Source organism: Parasteatoda tepidariorum, chromosome 8, assembly GCF_043381705.1.
Source record: "Parasteatoda tepidariorum isolate YZ-2023 chromosome 8, CAS_Ptep_4.0, whole genome shotgun sequence".
In the NCBI taxonomy this organism is placed as follows: Eukaryota; Metazoa; Arthropoda; class Arachnida; order Araneae; family Theridiidae; genus Parasteatoda; species Parasteatoda tepidariorum.
In genome coordinates this window covers 89,141,776-89,160,943 of record NC_092211.1, presented here as the reverse complement: position 1 = coordinate 89,160,943, position 19,168 = coordinate 89,141,776, and the positions used below count along the sequence as shown (strand labels likewise).

At 28.5% G+C, this 19,168-nt stretch overlaps 1 protein-coding gene across 2 annotated transcripts in view; it reads left to right on the top strand.

Moving 5' to 3' along the window:
* Window positions 1-17,977, top strand: part of LOC107448882 (septin interacting protein 1) — a 54,216-nt gene extending 36,239 nt beyond the window's left edge. For both annotated transcript variants that reach the window (XM_043038805.2, XM_043038804.2), the window contains exons 11-16: window positions 2,237-2,433; window positions 7,646-7,864; window positions 11,003-11,209; window positions 12,864-13,024; window positions 15,003-15,080; window positions 17,738-17,977. In XM_043038805.2, coding sequence (XP_042894739.1) covers window positions 2,237-2,433; window positions 7,646-7,864; window positions 11,003-11,209; window positions 12,864-13,024; window positions 15,003-15,080; window positions 17,738-17,911 — 1,036 coding nt within the window. In that variant the 3' untranslated portion in view covers window positions 17,912-17,977. The remainder of the gene's footprint in view (window positions 1-2,236; window positions 2,434-7,645; window positions 7,865-11,002; window positions 11,210-12,863; window positions 13,025-15,002; window positions 15,081-17,737) is intronic.
* The last annotated feature ends 1,191 nt before the right edge of the window (window positions 17,978-19,168 follow it).

Here is a 19,168-nt window from a genome sequence, read left to right as displayed (position 1 = left end):
CCGTATAACAATGTAATAAGAAAAATAAAATAAAAATTTATTAAAAGAAAGATTTTAAAATTTATTACTGTTAACAATTTGAGGAAAAACTAATACATTATAACGAAACAGCTAATAGTAACGGAATAACTAATAATAACAAGAATAAGAAATAACTAAGCAGACCGCAAAAAAATTCTGAAGGAAAGAGCGAAGGGGAAATAAGTTTCACTTTCACAATCTTTGAGGGTGGAATTTTAGTGGGTAGAATGCCCTCTCCTTCAATGGAAATAACCCAATGTAACTCAACTTAGAAAGAGAGAAGAAAATGTTTAAGAGAGGGGTGTACCCCACCTCCTCAACGTGTCATTTTTATTGGAGCTGTTTAGGAGGAATCAATCAGTTATAAAGAGGTTGGTGAAAAGACAAGGGTATGGGACCCCTAATCCAGCATTCCAAAATTCGGCACTTAATCTGATCTAATCTTTTTTTTTTTAAGAAATTTATATTGATAAGACAAAAAAAATCAGCTATATTCTTTTTATTTGGAATTTTATTATGTTGAAGTAACTGTAACTTACTTTATTTTATCTTTCAAAAATAAAAAAGAAGCTTGAAAAAAAAATAATAAATCTGTGTCAAAGGAAACATCTGTTTCTAAAGCAGTTTAAAATTAAGTGAGAAGTAAAAACACTTGCATTTCCAATGAACAAAATAAAGAAATGGAAGTTGGAAAAAACTGATCAATCAATCTTGACAGCTGTGCTTTACTGATTTGCCCCCAAATTTCCCTCTTCTGTTTGACCATAAATTGGCCACACCCAGTTGACATTGAAACTAATGAATTCTATCTCTTTTGCGGTTTTTTATTCGATTCATTATTTTTTTTTTATTTTGCCGCTTTTTATTTTTTCTTGTTAATTGTTGCTTGCTTGTTTTTTTTATAGTTATTAGTTTTTAGCTTGTTTTTTGTTGTTATTCATTGTTAGTTTCTTAGCATTAATTGTTTAAAAAAATTTTTTTTTATAGTTCCCTGTTAGCTTTTTTTTTCTTCTTGCGAGGTAAGCGTCTTTTGTTAAAACAAAATGTTATCTAAAAGAAAAAACGAGAACTATGATCTCGCTCCAAAGAAGAAACGATTATTTCTTCTTCATAGGATTCTGATTATTTCTTCTTGATTATATTATATAGATTATTATTTTGATTAGTAAAATTTCTCTTAAGATGGGCCAGTTTTAAATTCACCCCATCATAATCTACGATCGAAACTTGACTAAATTTATTGGTTTTTCTGAAATTAACAGTGGAATTGAATTATAGTAATATTTGGGGGCCATATTGGAATTTCCGAAAGAGATCCGAAGTTNACGAAAAATGTATTTCGATTAGAATAATTAATTAGGATAACATAAAAATATTAATGTTACATATATATATATATATCACATTTGTAGTAGCAGATATATTCTGAAAAGATATTTTCTAAAAGAAATAAACTTTTTCTACACTCATACGAAGCTTATTTAATTGTTTATTATTTTGAGTATAAAATCTCCCCATTATCAAGGTACTTTTAGATTGTGTAAGCAAACATTTTATTTTATCTGGTTTTTATTATCCTTTATTATTCAGAATAAAGTACAAAATAATTTTATGATTTTTTTTAAAAATTGTTTTGAATTCTTTCTGTGGCCCAATATTATTCCTAAAATTGACAATAATGTTTAATTCAATAACATGTACAAGTAGCATTCGTCGATCCTCCATTCACCTATAGATTTCTAGGGGTATTGCTTTCCTTCTTTCAAAAATAATTTGAGATGTTTCATGCTGTGTTTAATGCGGGATAATATAACAAAAATATATATTGGCTTTTCTTTGAAACTTTTCATCATTTCTTTTCGAAACTTTTATTATCAAATAACTCATTATCAATGGATTTATTGTGACTTGAAAGTCATTTTATCATGAAAGAAACTCAATTTCTTTAACTATATTGAAATGAATGGGCATTAAAATAACACCTATTGCATTGCTAATGGTATCTGTGGTTATAATGGAAGAATCACTGTTTGCATACATACTTAACATACATGCTTAGCATGATGAAGCCATTCTGGTCCACTTATTGTACCAGCACAGGGCTCATTAAAATTATTAGCATGCTTGTAAATATATTAATGTTGTTAAAAATTATGTATCTTGTATTTAAGCTAGGCTATTAAATACTTGATAGTGATGAATTCTTATGTTGTAGGAGTTGGAATGCTCGTAATTGGTCTCCTCTTATTGAACTCTTGGATACATGGTCTCCCCTTCTCCCTCAGTTTGTCATGGACAACGTTCTTGAGCAGCTGGTCTTACCAAAACTTCAAGCAGAGGTGGAAGCTTGGAATCCTTTAACTGATACTCAACCTGTTCATTCTTGGCTGCATCCTTGGCTTAATTTGATGAGTATGTCATCATTGTTGTTAAATTTGTTAAATACATAAGGGCTATCTATCTATATACATACATAATATCTTTCCCAATGTCTATATATATATACATTGGGGAAGGAGTTTGCTAATTGTTTATTTTTACCAACAGGGGGGAGGGGAAGAAGGATATGAGCAATGATTACGCCAGACATCCCTTTATTTTTAAAATTTTAAAAATCCTTTTATTTTTGAAATTTTCTTAAAAAGCAAAATAAAAAAAATGTATCACAATAAAAATGGAAAAAGCTTCAAATTGGGTATAAAAGTTGAATTTAAGGGAAGAAGAAAAGTTGGAAAAAAAATTTTTTTTTTGAAGAGTTTGAGAGGTCAAGATTTTTGAACACAAAAGTAAAATAAAAAGGATTTGCTTAGAATATTATACTCTGTTTTATGTTAAGTTACTTCTTTTATTTGAGTTTAATCCTTAAATGAGATTGCTTCTGTGAAAGTCGTTAATCAGTAAAGTCAAAAGTTATGTGACTTTCTCACATAAACATGGGAGAGGACTCGTAATTTGTCTTTTTTTGTTGACAAGGGGTAAAAGTAGTCCAAATTTGCCTAGTTGTTTTAAAAATTTATGCATATGTAATATTTGAACAGCCCTTTATATGTATGTATTATATATATATGTATGGGGCACAAGATTATGTAAACAAGCTTTTTTTAGCAGCAAATGTTTTGAAAGATTTTACATGGCAAAACTGTTGATACAATTTGAAAGCTCATATTTTAAGCTTTTGGAATTGTCTTTTTTACCCATGCAAAATTTGGATCCACTAANAAATAGAATTGCTAAAGCTAAAAATGAAAAGATGGACAAAATGAAAAAAAAAAGCATGAAAGAGTATTAGAGAAGAAAGAAAAAGGCCCATTACAACACCCGTGGAACATGAAGTTGCGAAAAACCCAATTACGGAAAAGTTATAGTACAGCTGAAATATTATTATCTTATTGACAGTACTGTTGTACAATTTAAATTCACATAGTGAGCTACAACCCCCTCAGTATAATGCGTATCTATATCTGTTATATTAAAGATTTTTTTTCTTTGAAATATGATGATTGCTTTGTGTTTTTAATCTTGTTCATATGTGCCCCAGGCCTGTTCACATGTGCCCCCAATAGGGGCACATGTGAACAATTGAAGTCATTTTTCTAAAATATTATAAAGTAAAGAAATATTTTATTGAAAAATCTCAAAAAATTCCACAAGACAAAGAAAAAACTATTTAAACATATGGACTTTTTTACTATGAAAAATTGATGATATTTTTCGAAAAGTGAGGAAATAAAAAAATTTGTTCACATGTGCTCCCCTCTCCCCTATATATACACATTAGGGAAGGAGTTTGCGAATTGTTTATTTTTACTAACAGGGGGGAGGGGAAGAAGGATATGAGCAATGATTATGCCAGACATCCCTTTATTTTTAAAATTTTAAAAATCCTTTTATTTTTGAAATTTTCTTAAAAAGCAAAATAAAAAAAAATTATCGCAATAAAAATGGAAAAGGTTTCAAATTGGGTATAAAAGTAAGATTTAAGGGGAAGAAAAAAAGTTGGAATTTTTTTTTTTTTTTTTTCGAAAAGTTTGAGAGGTCAAGATTTTTGAACACAAAAGTAAAATAGAAAGGATTTGCTTAGAATATTATACTCAGAATGATAGCATAAATTGTGTTTTATGTTAAGTTACTTCTTTTATTTGAGTTTGATCCTTTAATGAGATTGCTTCTGTGAAAGTCAAAGTTAATCAGTAAAGTCAAAAATTATGCGACTTTCTCACATAAGCATGGGAGGGGACTCGTAATTTGTCCTTTTTGTTGACAAGGGGTAAAGGTAGTCCAAATTTGCCTAGTTGTTTTTAAAATTTATGCATATGTAATATTTGAACAGCACTTTATATGTATGTATTATATACATGTATGGGGCACAAGATTATGTAAACAAGCTTTTTTTAGCAGCAAATGTTTTGAAAGATTTTACATGCCAAAACTATTGATACAATTTGAAAGCTCATATTTCAAGCTTTTGGAAATGTCTTTTTTACTCATGCAAAATTTGGATCCACTAAAAATGAGGAGAATTTCTTTCTGTCTTTAATACCAGCAATTTTGAAATCATTGTATGGGATTGTAATATTAATATTAGAATGATATTTTAATTATGAAAGTATACAAAAGGGGAAGAAGCTTTTAACTGTCATTTTGGATTGAAAAGGACACTAATTCTAAAATCTTCGAGCATGATCTTTTAAATTGTGAGTTTTGAAGTATTCTCATTGTGAAATATTCCAAAACATTTGCTGGAAAAAGATTCTTTACATAGAATTAGTATAAAAGTATTTTCATAATTATGTCAAACCCCTGTATATATTTACAGGGTAGCTACTCAATACTGTAACACTCCAAAAAATAGGATTTAATTTTAATTGCTTGGTAAAACAATTGCTCTCTCTCTATTCCTGTGCGTGTCACTTTCATTGTCTCTAAATGCAGACAATTTTTGCTTAGAACAGAATATTTAAAATCATTTTAAAGATAGAATGAAGAAGGTTGATGGTTAGACCGTTTTTTGATCTTGGTTTTTCTGCATGTAGAATCTTTAAGCAATTAAAATCTCTTGTTTAATAGAAAATTTTTTATATAGAACTATAAATCAATTATTAGATACTGATAGCTGCAAAGATTAGCCCAGGTCTAGTAGTTTGTATTCAATTCGTACAAAAGAGCTCATTGAAAGAATTTTAGAAAAGATACAAAGTTATCCACGGTGCTCTGTTAATAAAATGGCTGCAGGAAAAAACGTGAGTTGTAGAACTATGCAAGTTATATTAAACGAAGACCTGGATTTTCGCCTTTATCGCAAAAAAAAGTTCAAGGTTGGGCAACTGCACAACAATTAAAAGGTTTCAAGGATGTAAGAAATCGTTGAACTGGCACAGTAACGAAAGTGCTGTTAGAATGATCTTTTTTGAGGAGAAAATATTTTGCACAGAACAATACAATGCTAATTTAGTTATAATTCTAAAAGTAATGTTGTATGTACTGCAACCGGTGATGAAAAATCTGAAATGTTCAAACTGAACAATACTCTGTCAAATTACTGAAAATTTTCTTTGAAATTCATCGATAAAGGGGTGAAAATCAATGCTGAATATCATAAACAGGAAGTATTAGCATTTAATGCAACATGCTGACAGTTAGTATGCCAAAAAAGCAACATTTTTCAGTTAAAATTGTATAAAATTGCGCCAAGCGGAAACAGGATAAATTTGGCTCCATATCAATTGTCCGAAGTTTATCCAGCAAGAATATTGACTATCTTCTTCACCAGATCTAAATCCTTTACACAATTGTGTTTCGGGTATTTTCGAGTAGGGGTGCTGCCCGCCGACTGTTGATGTGCGACACGCAAAAGCTTCAGAACACAAAAAATTTTTTTTTTGTGGAAAAAAATGAAAAATTTCAAACATTTTGAGTTGCACATTTGAGTCATAACTTTTTGACAAGCTCAATTTACATAGATTCTATAGTAAATCCATGTTTCTCGAGCGCTTTTTCCGCCGTTATTGCTTTGGAATTTTGCATGGTTTATCAAAAATCCAGTGCTTTTACTAGGATATTTAGATATGCACATTTCAAATTTGAGTAATCACTTTTTGTTTTGCTTTATTTTTGCCGATTTCATCTAAAATCCAAGTAATTTTTCCATCCCTTTTTTTACCAGTTTCTTTATAAATTTCCATGTGATTTTTAAAATTTCAATACATTTAATATGATATTACAACTTGTGAGTTTTAAATCGTGCATTTTATTATTTTCTATTTTTATAAGTATTTTTTATATTTATTAATATGGTATTTCATAAATTGTGCACTTTTTAACTTTTTTTATTTACGCCAATTTCCTTATAAAATAAATTTTAGAAAAAGGCAGTTTTTGCTACGCTTTTCCAAGTGATTTTGAAAACGCCAAATTTTTACTTAGAGATCATTACGACACCCAAGTTTCAAATTGCGCATTCAAATAATTACTTTTTGATGCACTTTGCTCATACCAATTCCATCGTAAATCCAAGTTGTTTTTCAACTATTTTTCGGAAGTTATTGCTTTGGATTTCCATGTGGTTTTAAAAATTCTGAATTTTATTACAACATGCGAATTTTAAATAATGCATATAAATAATTACCTATTGACAGGCTTTATTCTTGCTGATTTAATCATAATTTGAGAGATGTTTTTCCTCATGATTTTGACGATCCCGTTTTTTTCCCAGGTACGATGTTATTACGACATGCTAGTTTTTAATCGCTCATTTAAATAATCACTTTTGGATACAATTTTGTGTGATATTTCATCATCAGGCCAAATTATTTTTCTACCGTTTTTTCGGCAGTTCGAGACATGTAATTTGTTTTTTTAATGCAATTAACAATAGAGAATTTGAGAAGTGTTGGAAAACGAGAATTTTTAAGCTTCTCACTGTTTGTAATTTTTTTAAAACTTTTTGTAACTTGGGTGATTTTTTAAAAAAGAAAAAAAAATTAGAAAGAAAACGTTTTCTGAAACCTCTCATAGTTCAAGAATATATCTGAAGTATAATACCAAATAAATATTTTCTTATTTTGCACTATAATGGTTTTATTTTAATATTTATTAATTTATTCTTAGCTATTCGATATTATTCTACCTTTCCCTACATGTCTTTTCAAGAATGGTATATTGTACAAAACTAGACAATGAATATCTTGGTTAAATCTTACAGTTTCTAGGTCGAACAGTTGAGCTCCAACAGTTGAGCGTTCTGTTATTAAAAGAAATTACATTTTTGGTTAACATCTTCCACTTCATACTTAAAATTTATATATCAATAACATTTTATCAGTTTTTTCTATTAGGTTAAAAGCTTTGAAATAAACAAGCTTTACTGTTTTATGCTTGTCTTATGCCTTTAAATTGTGAAATGCATTTCAGTTATAATCATGTTGCTGCATTGGCTAGAAAATTTTATTTGTACTGAATATTCCAGTTTTCCTATTATGAAATTATTATGTTTTAAGAGCAGCAACATGCTGAAATTCATTTGGAAATATTTGAAATGATGATATACTATAATTATTCTACTAACTATTATAACTAATGTATTCTAATTTATATTGAGCATCATACTAATGAAATGTCCTTTTAGAAGCTCGTTTAGAGCCACTGTATGCTCCAATTCGTCATAAGCTGGCCTCAGCATTAGTTAACTGGCATCCAAGTGATTGTTCAGCCAAATTAATTTTGGAACCCTGGAAAGGTGTGTTTTCTCAAGGTGTTATGGAGGCATTTGTTGTGACTAACATCGTTCCTAAACTAGTTGCAGTCATGCAGACTTATGTCATAAATCCCCATCAGCAGCATTTGGGTAAGTTTTTATTAGCATTGATCTCAGACTTTATTTATCCCTAACTATCTGGCTGAACTAACATAAAACATAACAGAAGTTTGTCAACGATAGGAAAAAAGTCATAAAAATTCTTTGAAAGGGGTCAATTTTTTTTTTAATATTTTGAAAACTTTTTTTAAAAATATATAGTTTTTGAATAGTTTGAAAATTAGTTTTTTCATATTTTGGAGAGGGATATATTTTAAAATATTTAATTGGGGGATATGTCTTAAAATCTTTTTTGGTAAGAGATATTTCTCCAATCATTTTCCCCCTCATTATATCTGCAATGCATACAACTTAGCTATACAAAAAAAAGAAAGAAATTATTTAAAAATTTTAAAATGTTAATATAAAAATAATAAATATGTATAATTAAAAACATTATTAATATTTATAGCCAGTTGTTAAGTTGGACTGTAACTTATAATAACCTGTTTTTAACCATTTGCCAAGTTTCTATGCTATGAGAACTGCTTAAATAATAATGTAAGCTCTGAAATTTTTTTTTATTTATTTAAATAACATTTTATCATAAAATAGATTCAAAGATTGCATAGTTTTATGTGTTGATATCAATTAGCTCTTTTTAACTTATGAACAAAGAAATTTTTTTTTGATTTATTATATTTTGAACAGTTTTCAAGTTTGAAAGAAAGTAATTTTTTTTTTTTTTTTTTTTTTTTTGCATTTGTATCACTTAAAAAAGCAGTTTTTACTGAAAAGAAATAATCAGTTGAATATTTTAAATTTTAAACAGAAGCAAGACAAATTATTGGTAAAAAAAATCGCAAGACTAATTTATTTTGAGTTATATATTTTTTATTAGGCTTTATTTTGAATATTTTTTTTTACGAACTAAACAGATATTGAAAATAGAATATGATTTTATCAAAATAAATAACACTTGGGTATAGATACTTAGTTATTTTAACTAGGCTTTAATAAGGTTTTTGACAAAAGAAGTATTTGTTTAAAAATAATAATTAATTTTAAGTCTTACATTTTATTTATATAAACTTGTTTTAATCATTTTTTATCAACTAAATAAACAAATATTGAATATAAAATATAATTTTTTGAATATGTGTAACATTTGGACATAGAAATAAAGTGTCAGTGATAAGGGTTGTTAATTATTTTATGCTATCTTTGACTTGAAAGAAGTAGCCAACATAGTATTAAAAAAGGAAAGCTATTGGTACAAAAATAAATATTTTTAATAAGCGAATAAATTAATCAGTTATTGTATATTATCAGAACCTAACAATTAAAGGGAAATAATGAGTTTTCATGAGAATGTCTATTAAATAGTCTCAATGGTTGAAATCAACAGAGCAAATAGAACATTGAACGAAAGACAAAAGAAAAAAATACTTAAAATAAATTACTGATCAAAAGAATAAAGCTAGATTTGGAAAAAGAAAAATGTTGTTTTAAAATGTTATAAATATCTATTCAAAAATATCTTAGAGTAAGAAAATTGGAAAAAGCAATGAGATGCTTTCGAAATGATTGGTTCCTCTGTCACATTCTTTTCAATTGCTTGAAATTTTAATTTCTCTTTGTATTTGGAATGAGTATCCTTATTAGAAGTCATCATTTCCCTTGCAACAACCATATCACTAACTTTTATTTTGACATTTTCTTTGATTAATCTTAATCCTGCAATTGTCGATAGACTCGAGCTGGTTCGCTCAAAGAGCCTATTGTTTACGGAAAAACCTGATAATATGAAAAGTAAAGAAATTCTTTTACAAAAAACGGAATTCATTTCCAGAATCATCCTTTTGTATTTACCGATTATTAAGTTTTGTTTGTTGAGGTATTTTGTAGAGAAAAATTACATTCTCATCAATAAATGTTTCAAAAACAAAAATGTGCACAGATAAATAATAAAGATTGAAAACGAGTCACTAGTTGTTTACTGCTACTGTTGCATGTGAAAGCAGAAACATGATGAGAACAAAGAAATAATAAATCAGTGCAAAGAAGTATCACTCATGTTTCCTGATTTCAAAATCATGTAAACCATCAAGGAAAATGGCGGAAAGGCAATTCATTCAGATCAGTATTCAATGTTATGGAATTGAACGAAACACAACCTTTTTTCCCTAATTTTTTGAAAGTGGTTGAATAGTAAATCAACGTAGAGTAGTATGTAGAATAGTAATCGATGTTGAATAGTAAATCCCCAAGTAAATCGATGATGTTATAGTAATTTTTTGGTATTTTTTTAAATCTTTTTTTTTCTCTTCCCATTTGGGGAACTTGTAAATTTCTTTTGTTACACAGCATTTCAAGGAAATCCTAGCTTTATTTTAAGAGGAAATCAAAGCTTTATTTTAAGATAAAATCTAAGACAAAATATTTTTTTAAAATATAAGACATTTTGCAGTCTTTTTTTTTATTAAAAAAAATAAATAAATATAGGACAACTGTGATGCATGTTACAAAGAATTAATTGTTAAAATAGCATTATGCTCAAAAACATCTGAAAAAAAAGATTATTTTACTTAAAATTTAAATTTTTTTTTTGTTGCTTAACTAGAAAAGACTTATTTGGATTTAGGGAGAAAGTGCATATTATTCTTTAAAAGGGTGTCACTCCTGAAACATAATAATTTTTTTTATTTCATTAAAAAATGCAATATTTTGCTATCATAAACTAATAGTTAATTATTGATTTTTGTTTAGATCTATTATATATATGGATTAGTTTATAAGAGCAAAATTTTTAAATGCTAAATTTTAGTTTTTTCTTGAGGATTAAAAAACATGTCTTTTCTGTATTTTTTTTAAAAAAGTCTTTAGCACATGAGTTTAAATGTTCTTTTTCTTATTAATGCAATGCAAATCCATTAGTAATAATTAATTATAGTTTCATTGTTACCTTTTTAATAATAATTTGTAATAAATTTTTTCACCAAAGTTGTTTACTGTTTGACTCTAACTAAGTTCAGGACACTGAGGATCGTTCTTACATTCTGACTATAGGTTTGGTTTCTGAATAGGGAGCCACATTGTATTAAAAGTTGGGGAATTTTTTTGAACAACATGTATATAAGATAGCATTGGAAAATCCATTATTCTGATATCTGAATGACTCTTTTATAGATGTTTGGAATTGGGTGATGGCCTGGTTTGATATGATGCCAGAACCATGCATGGTGACGATCTTGGAAAAGAACTTCTTCCCCAAATGGTTGCAGGTGCTATATACTTGGTTAACTCACAGTCCGAATTATGAAGAAGTCACCAAGTGGTACACTGGATGGAAATCTATGTTACCTCCTTCACTACACCATCATCCTATTATTAAAGGTATATTTATTATTGACATTTTCATTTACTTAGCATTTACATATTGCATATCTACCAACTCTACTGGATTTTCCAGTAGACTATTGGATTTTGCCAGTCTCTCTTGATCTACTGGTTTAATAAAAATTCTACTGATTTTTGTACATTTTAAAAAGTTCCCTAAAATTGAGTGAGTTTTCTAAAAAAATCCCTATTGAAATTGAATTTTTTTCACAGATTATTACTTGCTTGAATAAATGCTATTAATACATAATGAAGTGAGCCTCATTTATTAAAATCAAATTAAAACTTTTTTGTTTTAAAATTTTGTCTTTATTTATATTCAGAACTCCCTTTTTTAATGAATTAAAAAATCTTTTCACTATCTTGGAATTAAATACCTATTTCTATTCAAAATTATGAGTTAACATAGTGCAGAAAATATTAAAGTTTTTCTATTTTGCTGACTATAAAAATCCTTAAAATTCTCAATGTGTAAAATATTTCGTACATTTTGCAGCAATTATCTTGAAATTCATATTATTTCGTAAAATCTACCGGATTTTTTTCTCCATCCACGTGAGCAGCTATGATATTGCTACAGTAGAACTATTCTACTGAAATAACAATATATGTAGTTTCATAATAACTAAGGTTGCATTTATTAATTAACAAATTGGAATTAATAATAATATAACAAAATATTGAATATTCTTCTTTTAGCAATGAAAACTAAATTGAGCCTAGAGAATTATTTGACTTAAAACTCTGTTCCTTATTTAAACAGTTAATATTTGTTGTTCTTCGCTGCTAAATCTTTTCATTTTCTTTTGTGAAAAGCATGTGATCACTTATTAGACTGGGATGTCATTATTTTCAGTCAATGTATTTAAAATGTGCTTATTTGAATAGGCCTTCCAGTGAGGCATTGCTGACTTTGACCCAGTAGATGGCTGGGTGTTATTGCTTCAATTCTTGCGAGCAGTAGTGCCATTAAAAAAACAAATTTTAGTGAGCATTTATAATTTTTTTTTTACTGGTTGAAGAAATTTTGAATTGTAAGGCATAAATTTTTTTACGTCATATTAAGGAATGAATTTTTACATGGCAAAATACAAAATTTGAGCAAAATCGATCGAATAGTTTCAGAAAAATCGAATTTTAAAAATATGATCACGATCTTCACCTTTTAATTCATCGAATTGGAACTTTAATAGTTAGATTAATTTACCATATAATCCATATATCAAATTTAAAAAAGTTTTTTTTTCTTTAATTTACGAAATTAGTTACAATTGTACAATGTTTTCTGCTGCTTAATTTTACTTCAAGTGTTTGCAATATAGTGGGCAAAAAATTTGGTAAAATAATTTTTATTTTATTTAGTTTGTTATTAATGTTAGAAATTTATTTAGTACTGCTCCTAAACTTCTATTCACCATTACAAACTTATGAATGATCAAAGGAATTAGAAATAATAATTCAATATAGCTTTTTATTTCTCTTTTTATTTTATTACTATTTTTAAGTAGTTTTAGTATTATTAAGGTATAAATTTTTAATAGTATTACTAAAGTAATCCTCATTAAGTTTTAATAAAATAACATATATATAAGCTTTATTTAGTTTGAAATATTTATCAGGAACAAAGTGTATAAAATATTTGTGTTAACAGAACAATTCAGACAAGCGTTGGACATCATGAACAGAGCAGTATCTGCACCTCAGGGACTTCTGGGTCAACAGCCAGGGGCTAAAGAAAGCATGGCTTACTTGACCAATGTGGAAAGACAACAGGAGTTGGACAGACATGTTAAGCCCAGAAGAGATTATGAGGTATACACTTTAATAAAACATTTGAGAATTATAATTAAATTGAAATGAAACAAAATAAACATGAATACAATGCATTCTTGTAGAAGTTTTTTTTGTGAATAACTGTTTAAGAAAGCAAAAGTGCTATTTGTGTTTCAAAAAATTATTTAAATGTACTTTTTTGTTTTAATTTAATTCTCTTGTTTTTTTATATAAATTTATTTGCGGACAAATTTTGGATTATGCAGCATTAGCGCTTTCCCAAACCTGACTTGATTTTGTTTTAATGTCTTTCTATTACATCTTCAAACTGATTTTTTTCTCCACATTTTATTTTATGGTTGTTTAATTTGGGATATATACCTTGTAATTCTTGTTTACATTTAAGAATTACAGAAAGAATTTATTAAAGTTTAATTTTCAATGTATGATTATTGATTTTTATTAATTGAGCCATGATGACTCAGTCAATAGATAGCTCGTCTTCTAATGAGGCAACCCACGTTTGAATCGAAATGATGACTGGCAACAGTCTGATATAAAACATTCTCAATGGTAGATGAGTTTCCTTGAGAGCATCTATGGAACTCTTCTGTCCTCAAAAATGTTTGTAGTTCATGTTTCGACACACTCTCCACTCCACAGAGATACTTCTTATTTGTATAAGGACTGCAAACTTCTCATGCTCAAAAGAGCAACTGAAAGAATTAATTTTTAAAAAAAAGAATCCCCTTGCTGTCAAGCTAACAATGGGAGGTTTTCATGTAACATAAACATATATTAGTTCCATCAAAACATTCTTTTCTCAAAAGCTTGTTTTGTCTCGATGCTTTATCCAGGAGTTCCTTGGCTTTAGGATTAGAAAATCCAAAAATGGGGCAGCTGTTCAGCAAACTTAATAATATGGTATAAATTGTGATTTATCATTTTACATTATTCATTAATAAATCAATGGATAATTTAAATCTTAAACATGATGACTTCGCAAAAATCTTAGAATAAAGAGTTTATGACTTGGCCCCTCAACAAATTTAAATATTTATAAAACAATTTATAAAAGTGTATAGAAATAATTATTTAAAAAATTTCTCTTAAATGAAAAAAATATGTGTAAAATAAGCGAAAGTCTTTTTTATATATAAAAAAAAAAGTTTTTAAACGAAACTTATTTTTTTTACTTGCCATTCTGCTCTTTTATAAACTTATTGTCTTAATGAAAGCTTGAACGTTATTGCCACCATTACCTTTTTCAAGTTTTATTCATGGCCATGTGTTCAGGGTAAAGTGAAATTTCTTTCAAATTTTATATGTTTATTCAAAATAGTATCAAAATACAGTTTTAGGTCTCTCGTGTTGATTCCGACATAGCAAATTTTAATTTTTGTGGCCTGTTATTTAATAATAAAAAAAAACGTTAGAACATCCTTGTCTAGTAGGAATCAGTTTTTGATGGAATTCGTAGAAAAGTTTAAAGTATAATGCAGTTCCTAGGTACATGTCCACGTCTGGAAGAGAAGAAAAGTATAATGCAGTACAAGTTACCCTGGTCAAAGCTCTCAGTAGGCAAAAAATTGTGCACAAATCAATATTTTCCAACATGCTTTGTAAAATCCTGGTAATCTGAGCCTATTTCACGTGAAAAAATTTGTTAACCCAATTGTATTTTCAATTTACTTTCAATTTCACAAAGTCTATGATGTTCAGGGTAGATTTCCTCAGACAAGTCCATAGCTTAGTGCTGTGGGGGAAAAAAACTCTCCTTTTCACCACAAATAAACACCAATGCAAAGCGATCTTTCACATTTACAGTTTATTGAAATGTAAGACTAAAAAATATAAACTGTTGCAATAATTATTTTGAAGCATTGTTCATTCGTTAATATTTCTATTTTTTTTAACAAGAAGTGTTATGTTTTATTTTAAAGTAGCAAAATATTAGTAATTAACTGTTCTGTCAATATTGGTTATTTTTTCTATAAACAATTATGTTTTATTTCAGGCCATGATACAGACTGTAAGAGGTGTCACATCAGCCGCTTCCCTTACTCTGTCTTTCAAAGAAGTCATCCAAAAGAAGGTTTGATTGACTTTTTTAACAATTTGCATGCAAAATAATTTTAGTCCACTTTGGAATCTTAAAGAAAAATGTAAACGTAATAACAGAATCCTTCTCAAAATTTTGAGAACTCTTTGCAAAATCTATGTTCCTAAAAACGACTCTTGACAAAATTCTAATTTTGTGCTTGCGTCCATTATCTTTAACATGCATTTTGAACTAGGTTCAAAATAAAAAGCTCACCAACAATGTATTACAATATGACCTCAAAAATCCAGAAACTTTTAAAAACTACACTCCTGAGGAGAAAAAGTTTTCAAAATCGGTTTATATGTATGTAGAAAATGGGTAGGCTGAGCTGATGAAGTTGCGCTTGGGAGAAAAATTCTTTTATTACCCACCTTGTTTTTTTCCCCAGGTGAGGAGATGAAACCGGTTCTTTTTTAGCCTTGAAGTTTTTGAGCTGAGGTAAGGGACAACTTCTTTCGTTTCCTGCTCTCAACAACAAGAGAAAGGTTATCAGCAGTTTCACTCTTATATAATTCCAGCCTAGAAGCATACATTTCAGCTATAAATTGATCGTTTTGTTTTCAATTCAGCTTGAGTTTTAAGTCCATATTCTTTGTTTTAATTAACAGCATTATGATATCTAAACTATTGATTACCGGGAACAAAATGACAATAGTTCAAAGAAGAGGAAGTATAATTAGCTCTCAATTTTTAAAAAAAAGTTGAATTGCTACGAAAGTTTGACTCTAATTTCAATGGCAATCCACTGCTGTTAATGATTTGATTAAACAAAAGGACAAAATACAACAGGTTTTTACTAAAAGTGACATTGCTTTCGGAATGTATAAAAGAATGCTACGGAAAACTAACAATGAAAAGTTAGTAAATGGGATAAAATAAATGGGTGTGACAAACAATTGAGAAAGTGTTTTTGACTGATGCTATTATGTTAAGATGTTATTATTAAGACACATTTATGTAGGGAATGTCCTTAAAGATCAGTACAGAGAATATCAAGCAATAGCTCTTAACCATAAAAGAAGATCAGTGAAGTAGAAACTGCCGAATTGTTATTCTTGTAAATTTGTTGTTTTCGTGTCCATGGATTTTTAAAGAACTTCGAAAGTTTGTACGATTGTCAGCTTCAGTGCCTCTTGAGTAAGAGAACAGATCTTAGGTTGTCCCCAATTTCAGAACATGTGGTGTGAGTGCTGGGCACTCATAAATGTGTCTCGGTGTTAACATGACATCCTGGCAGTTTCTGCAGGGAACATATGTCTTTGTCTTGTCTGGGAGAATCTTTATCCCTCTGAAATGATTGGTTCTAAGTCCGGGGTTCATACAGAGATCAGAAGAAGAAATCCAAGGAGTCCAAAATTTTAAGAACTTATCAAAAATTTAAAAACTTTGTGTAAAAGATAACTAGACAGTTATTTATTTTTTTTTTAAAATTAAAAAGTAGTTATTATAAGAGAAACTTGCAAAAATTAATATTTTGCATATTTTTTTCTCATCTTTTTGAAATAAATTTTGACTTTGTCAAACTTCATCAAGAAAAATAAATAAAGTTATCACTTTTACACCTAAATACATTTTCCAGTTTCAAATATTTTAATAAATCTTGTTAAAGTACAGATGTTAAAGATTAACATAAAAACCTACCAATCTTATATTTTTAAATTTGAATACATAAGAAAATCTAAGACATTTTATACAAAAAAAAAAACAAAATCAAAGTAAATTATTAATTAAGTTTGCTTGCAACATGTAAAATGAAAAACATTTGCTGTTATTTTTTTCTTCTAACTCTTGCAATTCATTTCTTTTCTTCTTTTTAAGTTTTTCTTTAACTATTAGATTTTGAAAGCTATGTCATATAATTTAGTTTCTCTGCTTGGACAGCAAATTCAGCAGCGGACTTAGTAAGTTCATCTATGCAACATAATAATCTAAGGAGTTTCTAAGGACTAATTTGGAAATCTAAGTACAGTACAGAACCCGTTCTCCGGAAATCAGAAAACCAAAAAACCGGAACGAAATTCGATAAATTTTCCCGCCATTTAAAAAAAAAATGTTTTTTTCCTCATAAGATTTTAGGATTTTTCTTTCTTTTTTGAAAGATGTTCACCTTACCATCATTTTGGAAATATTCATTAGTGTATTACTTCATCGTTTTTTCTTCTTTTTAAGATTATTTCCAAAAAATTTTATTTTTTAGTTAGGTTTAACAATAAAAAAACGGCTTTTTGTAGCGATTCAGAAAACCGGAAAAATCAGTTATCCGGAATAGCGATGATCCCGATCGTTCCGGATTATCGGTTCCCTACTGTAGTTCCAATTACTCCTTGGAGGCTTTTTTTATTTCTAAGGAGTGTCTATGCACCCTGTAAGTCTTGCTATGACAGATTTGGTTATAATCAATGATAATTGGCGATTATTATTAATAAATAGATATTAATTCATTAATTACATTGCACAATATTCCCTATCCTGATAGTTTTTTAAAGTTAAGAGCTTTTGCTTGATATATATGAGAGATTGTGGACATTAATTTTTTGTTTCTTTTGCAGTAACATATTTACACTATTATCATTTTCTTTTATATCTTAAACCTTATTCTACAAAGAAAGAAAAATTCTTCAATAACGTTTGTTAAACTTTTGTTTCAGGCTGAAGAAAGTAACATAATATTTATGCCTGTGCCTGGACGATATCAAGATGGCAAGCAAGTTCACCGGTTTGGTAGCAGCCTTCTTTATTTAGACAGGGGTGTCATATTTGTCTTCAATCAAAAAACGTGGGTTCCAACTTCACTACAGAGCCTGCTGGATACAGCAGGTTGAAAGTGGAACTACAGTTGTATATTCTGTATATATTTGTATAAATAAATTTTTACCTTTTTGCCTTTATACAGTTGTAGCAATTCTTCACACTAAGGGGAGTGCTTATTATGCATTTTATCTTTTCTAACTTCTAGAAATATACTTCTGGCATCATTTAAGTTTACATTTAGCAATATAAAATAGGTCTGAACGAAGGAACAGGTAAACATTTAAAATGAGCTAAATAAATTCAAAATCAGGCACAAAAAACCTGGGGGAGAGATGCCCTAAAAGGAGTGATATGGCTCCTCAGGTGGGCAATGAGTATAAAGAAAAAAAATTTCAATTAATAATAATAATAATAAAGCCATTGAATCACTCATCTGGGTCAAGTCAACATATTTAGTAGAAAATTTTAGCTCGGTCATCTAGCTTATCACAAAATAAAGTAGCAGGTTGGAGCACAAGGCAGTCATTGAAGAGGTAAAAATGAAGAATTAAGTTTTCAACTTTTCACATTTTTTTCTTTCTCACATTTGTTAATGTTTTCAATTTTTCTAGATTACATTTAAAAAAAATTACTTTAGTTTTAATTATTTTTCTTCAGATATACACCTCTTTTTGAAAAAATATTAGAGAAATATACATTTAAAAAAAAAATTCTAAAGTGACTGTATAAAATTGCTTTATTATTTACATTCTAATTTAAATCAGATATAATATAGCATATATTTAAATTTATTGAAGTTCACCTGCAACAATGCATGATTTTTTTCAATGAAAAAGAAAAAAGGGATGATAATTGTCAGCTAACTTTTACAAAGGGAGGGACAGTAGCCAACAAACATTTGAGAACCACTAGTCTAAATTATATTTACAAAATAAGGGGTTAGCAATAATTATCGTGGAACAAAGGGTCACATAAAAAAAAAACTCCCCATGCCAGTTGTCTAGATCGTCAGTGACCATGGTTACATTGAATTATTTCAATTTAGGCAGGGATGTGATTCTTCCGTGGATTTCCGCTTTTTTTTTTTCAGATTTTTTCCCACTAATTTCCACTGAAATTTTTTTTTTGCGCAAGTTAAAAATATTTTATGAGGAATTTAATTTTCCGCGGAGCGAAATTATTGAAGTCCTCCCTCTGAAGTTTCTCTAAAAATCATTTCCTTGGGATAAAACTGGTTGACAGGGATGAGATTTTTTCGCTTTTCCCTCTCGAATTTCAGCCTTTTTTTTAAAAAAAAAAAATCAAAAACTCCGATTCTCTAAAAATTT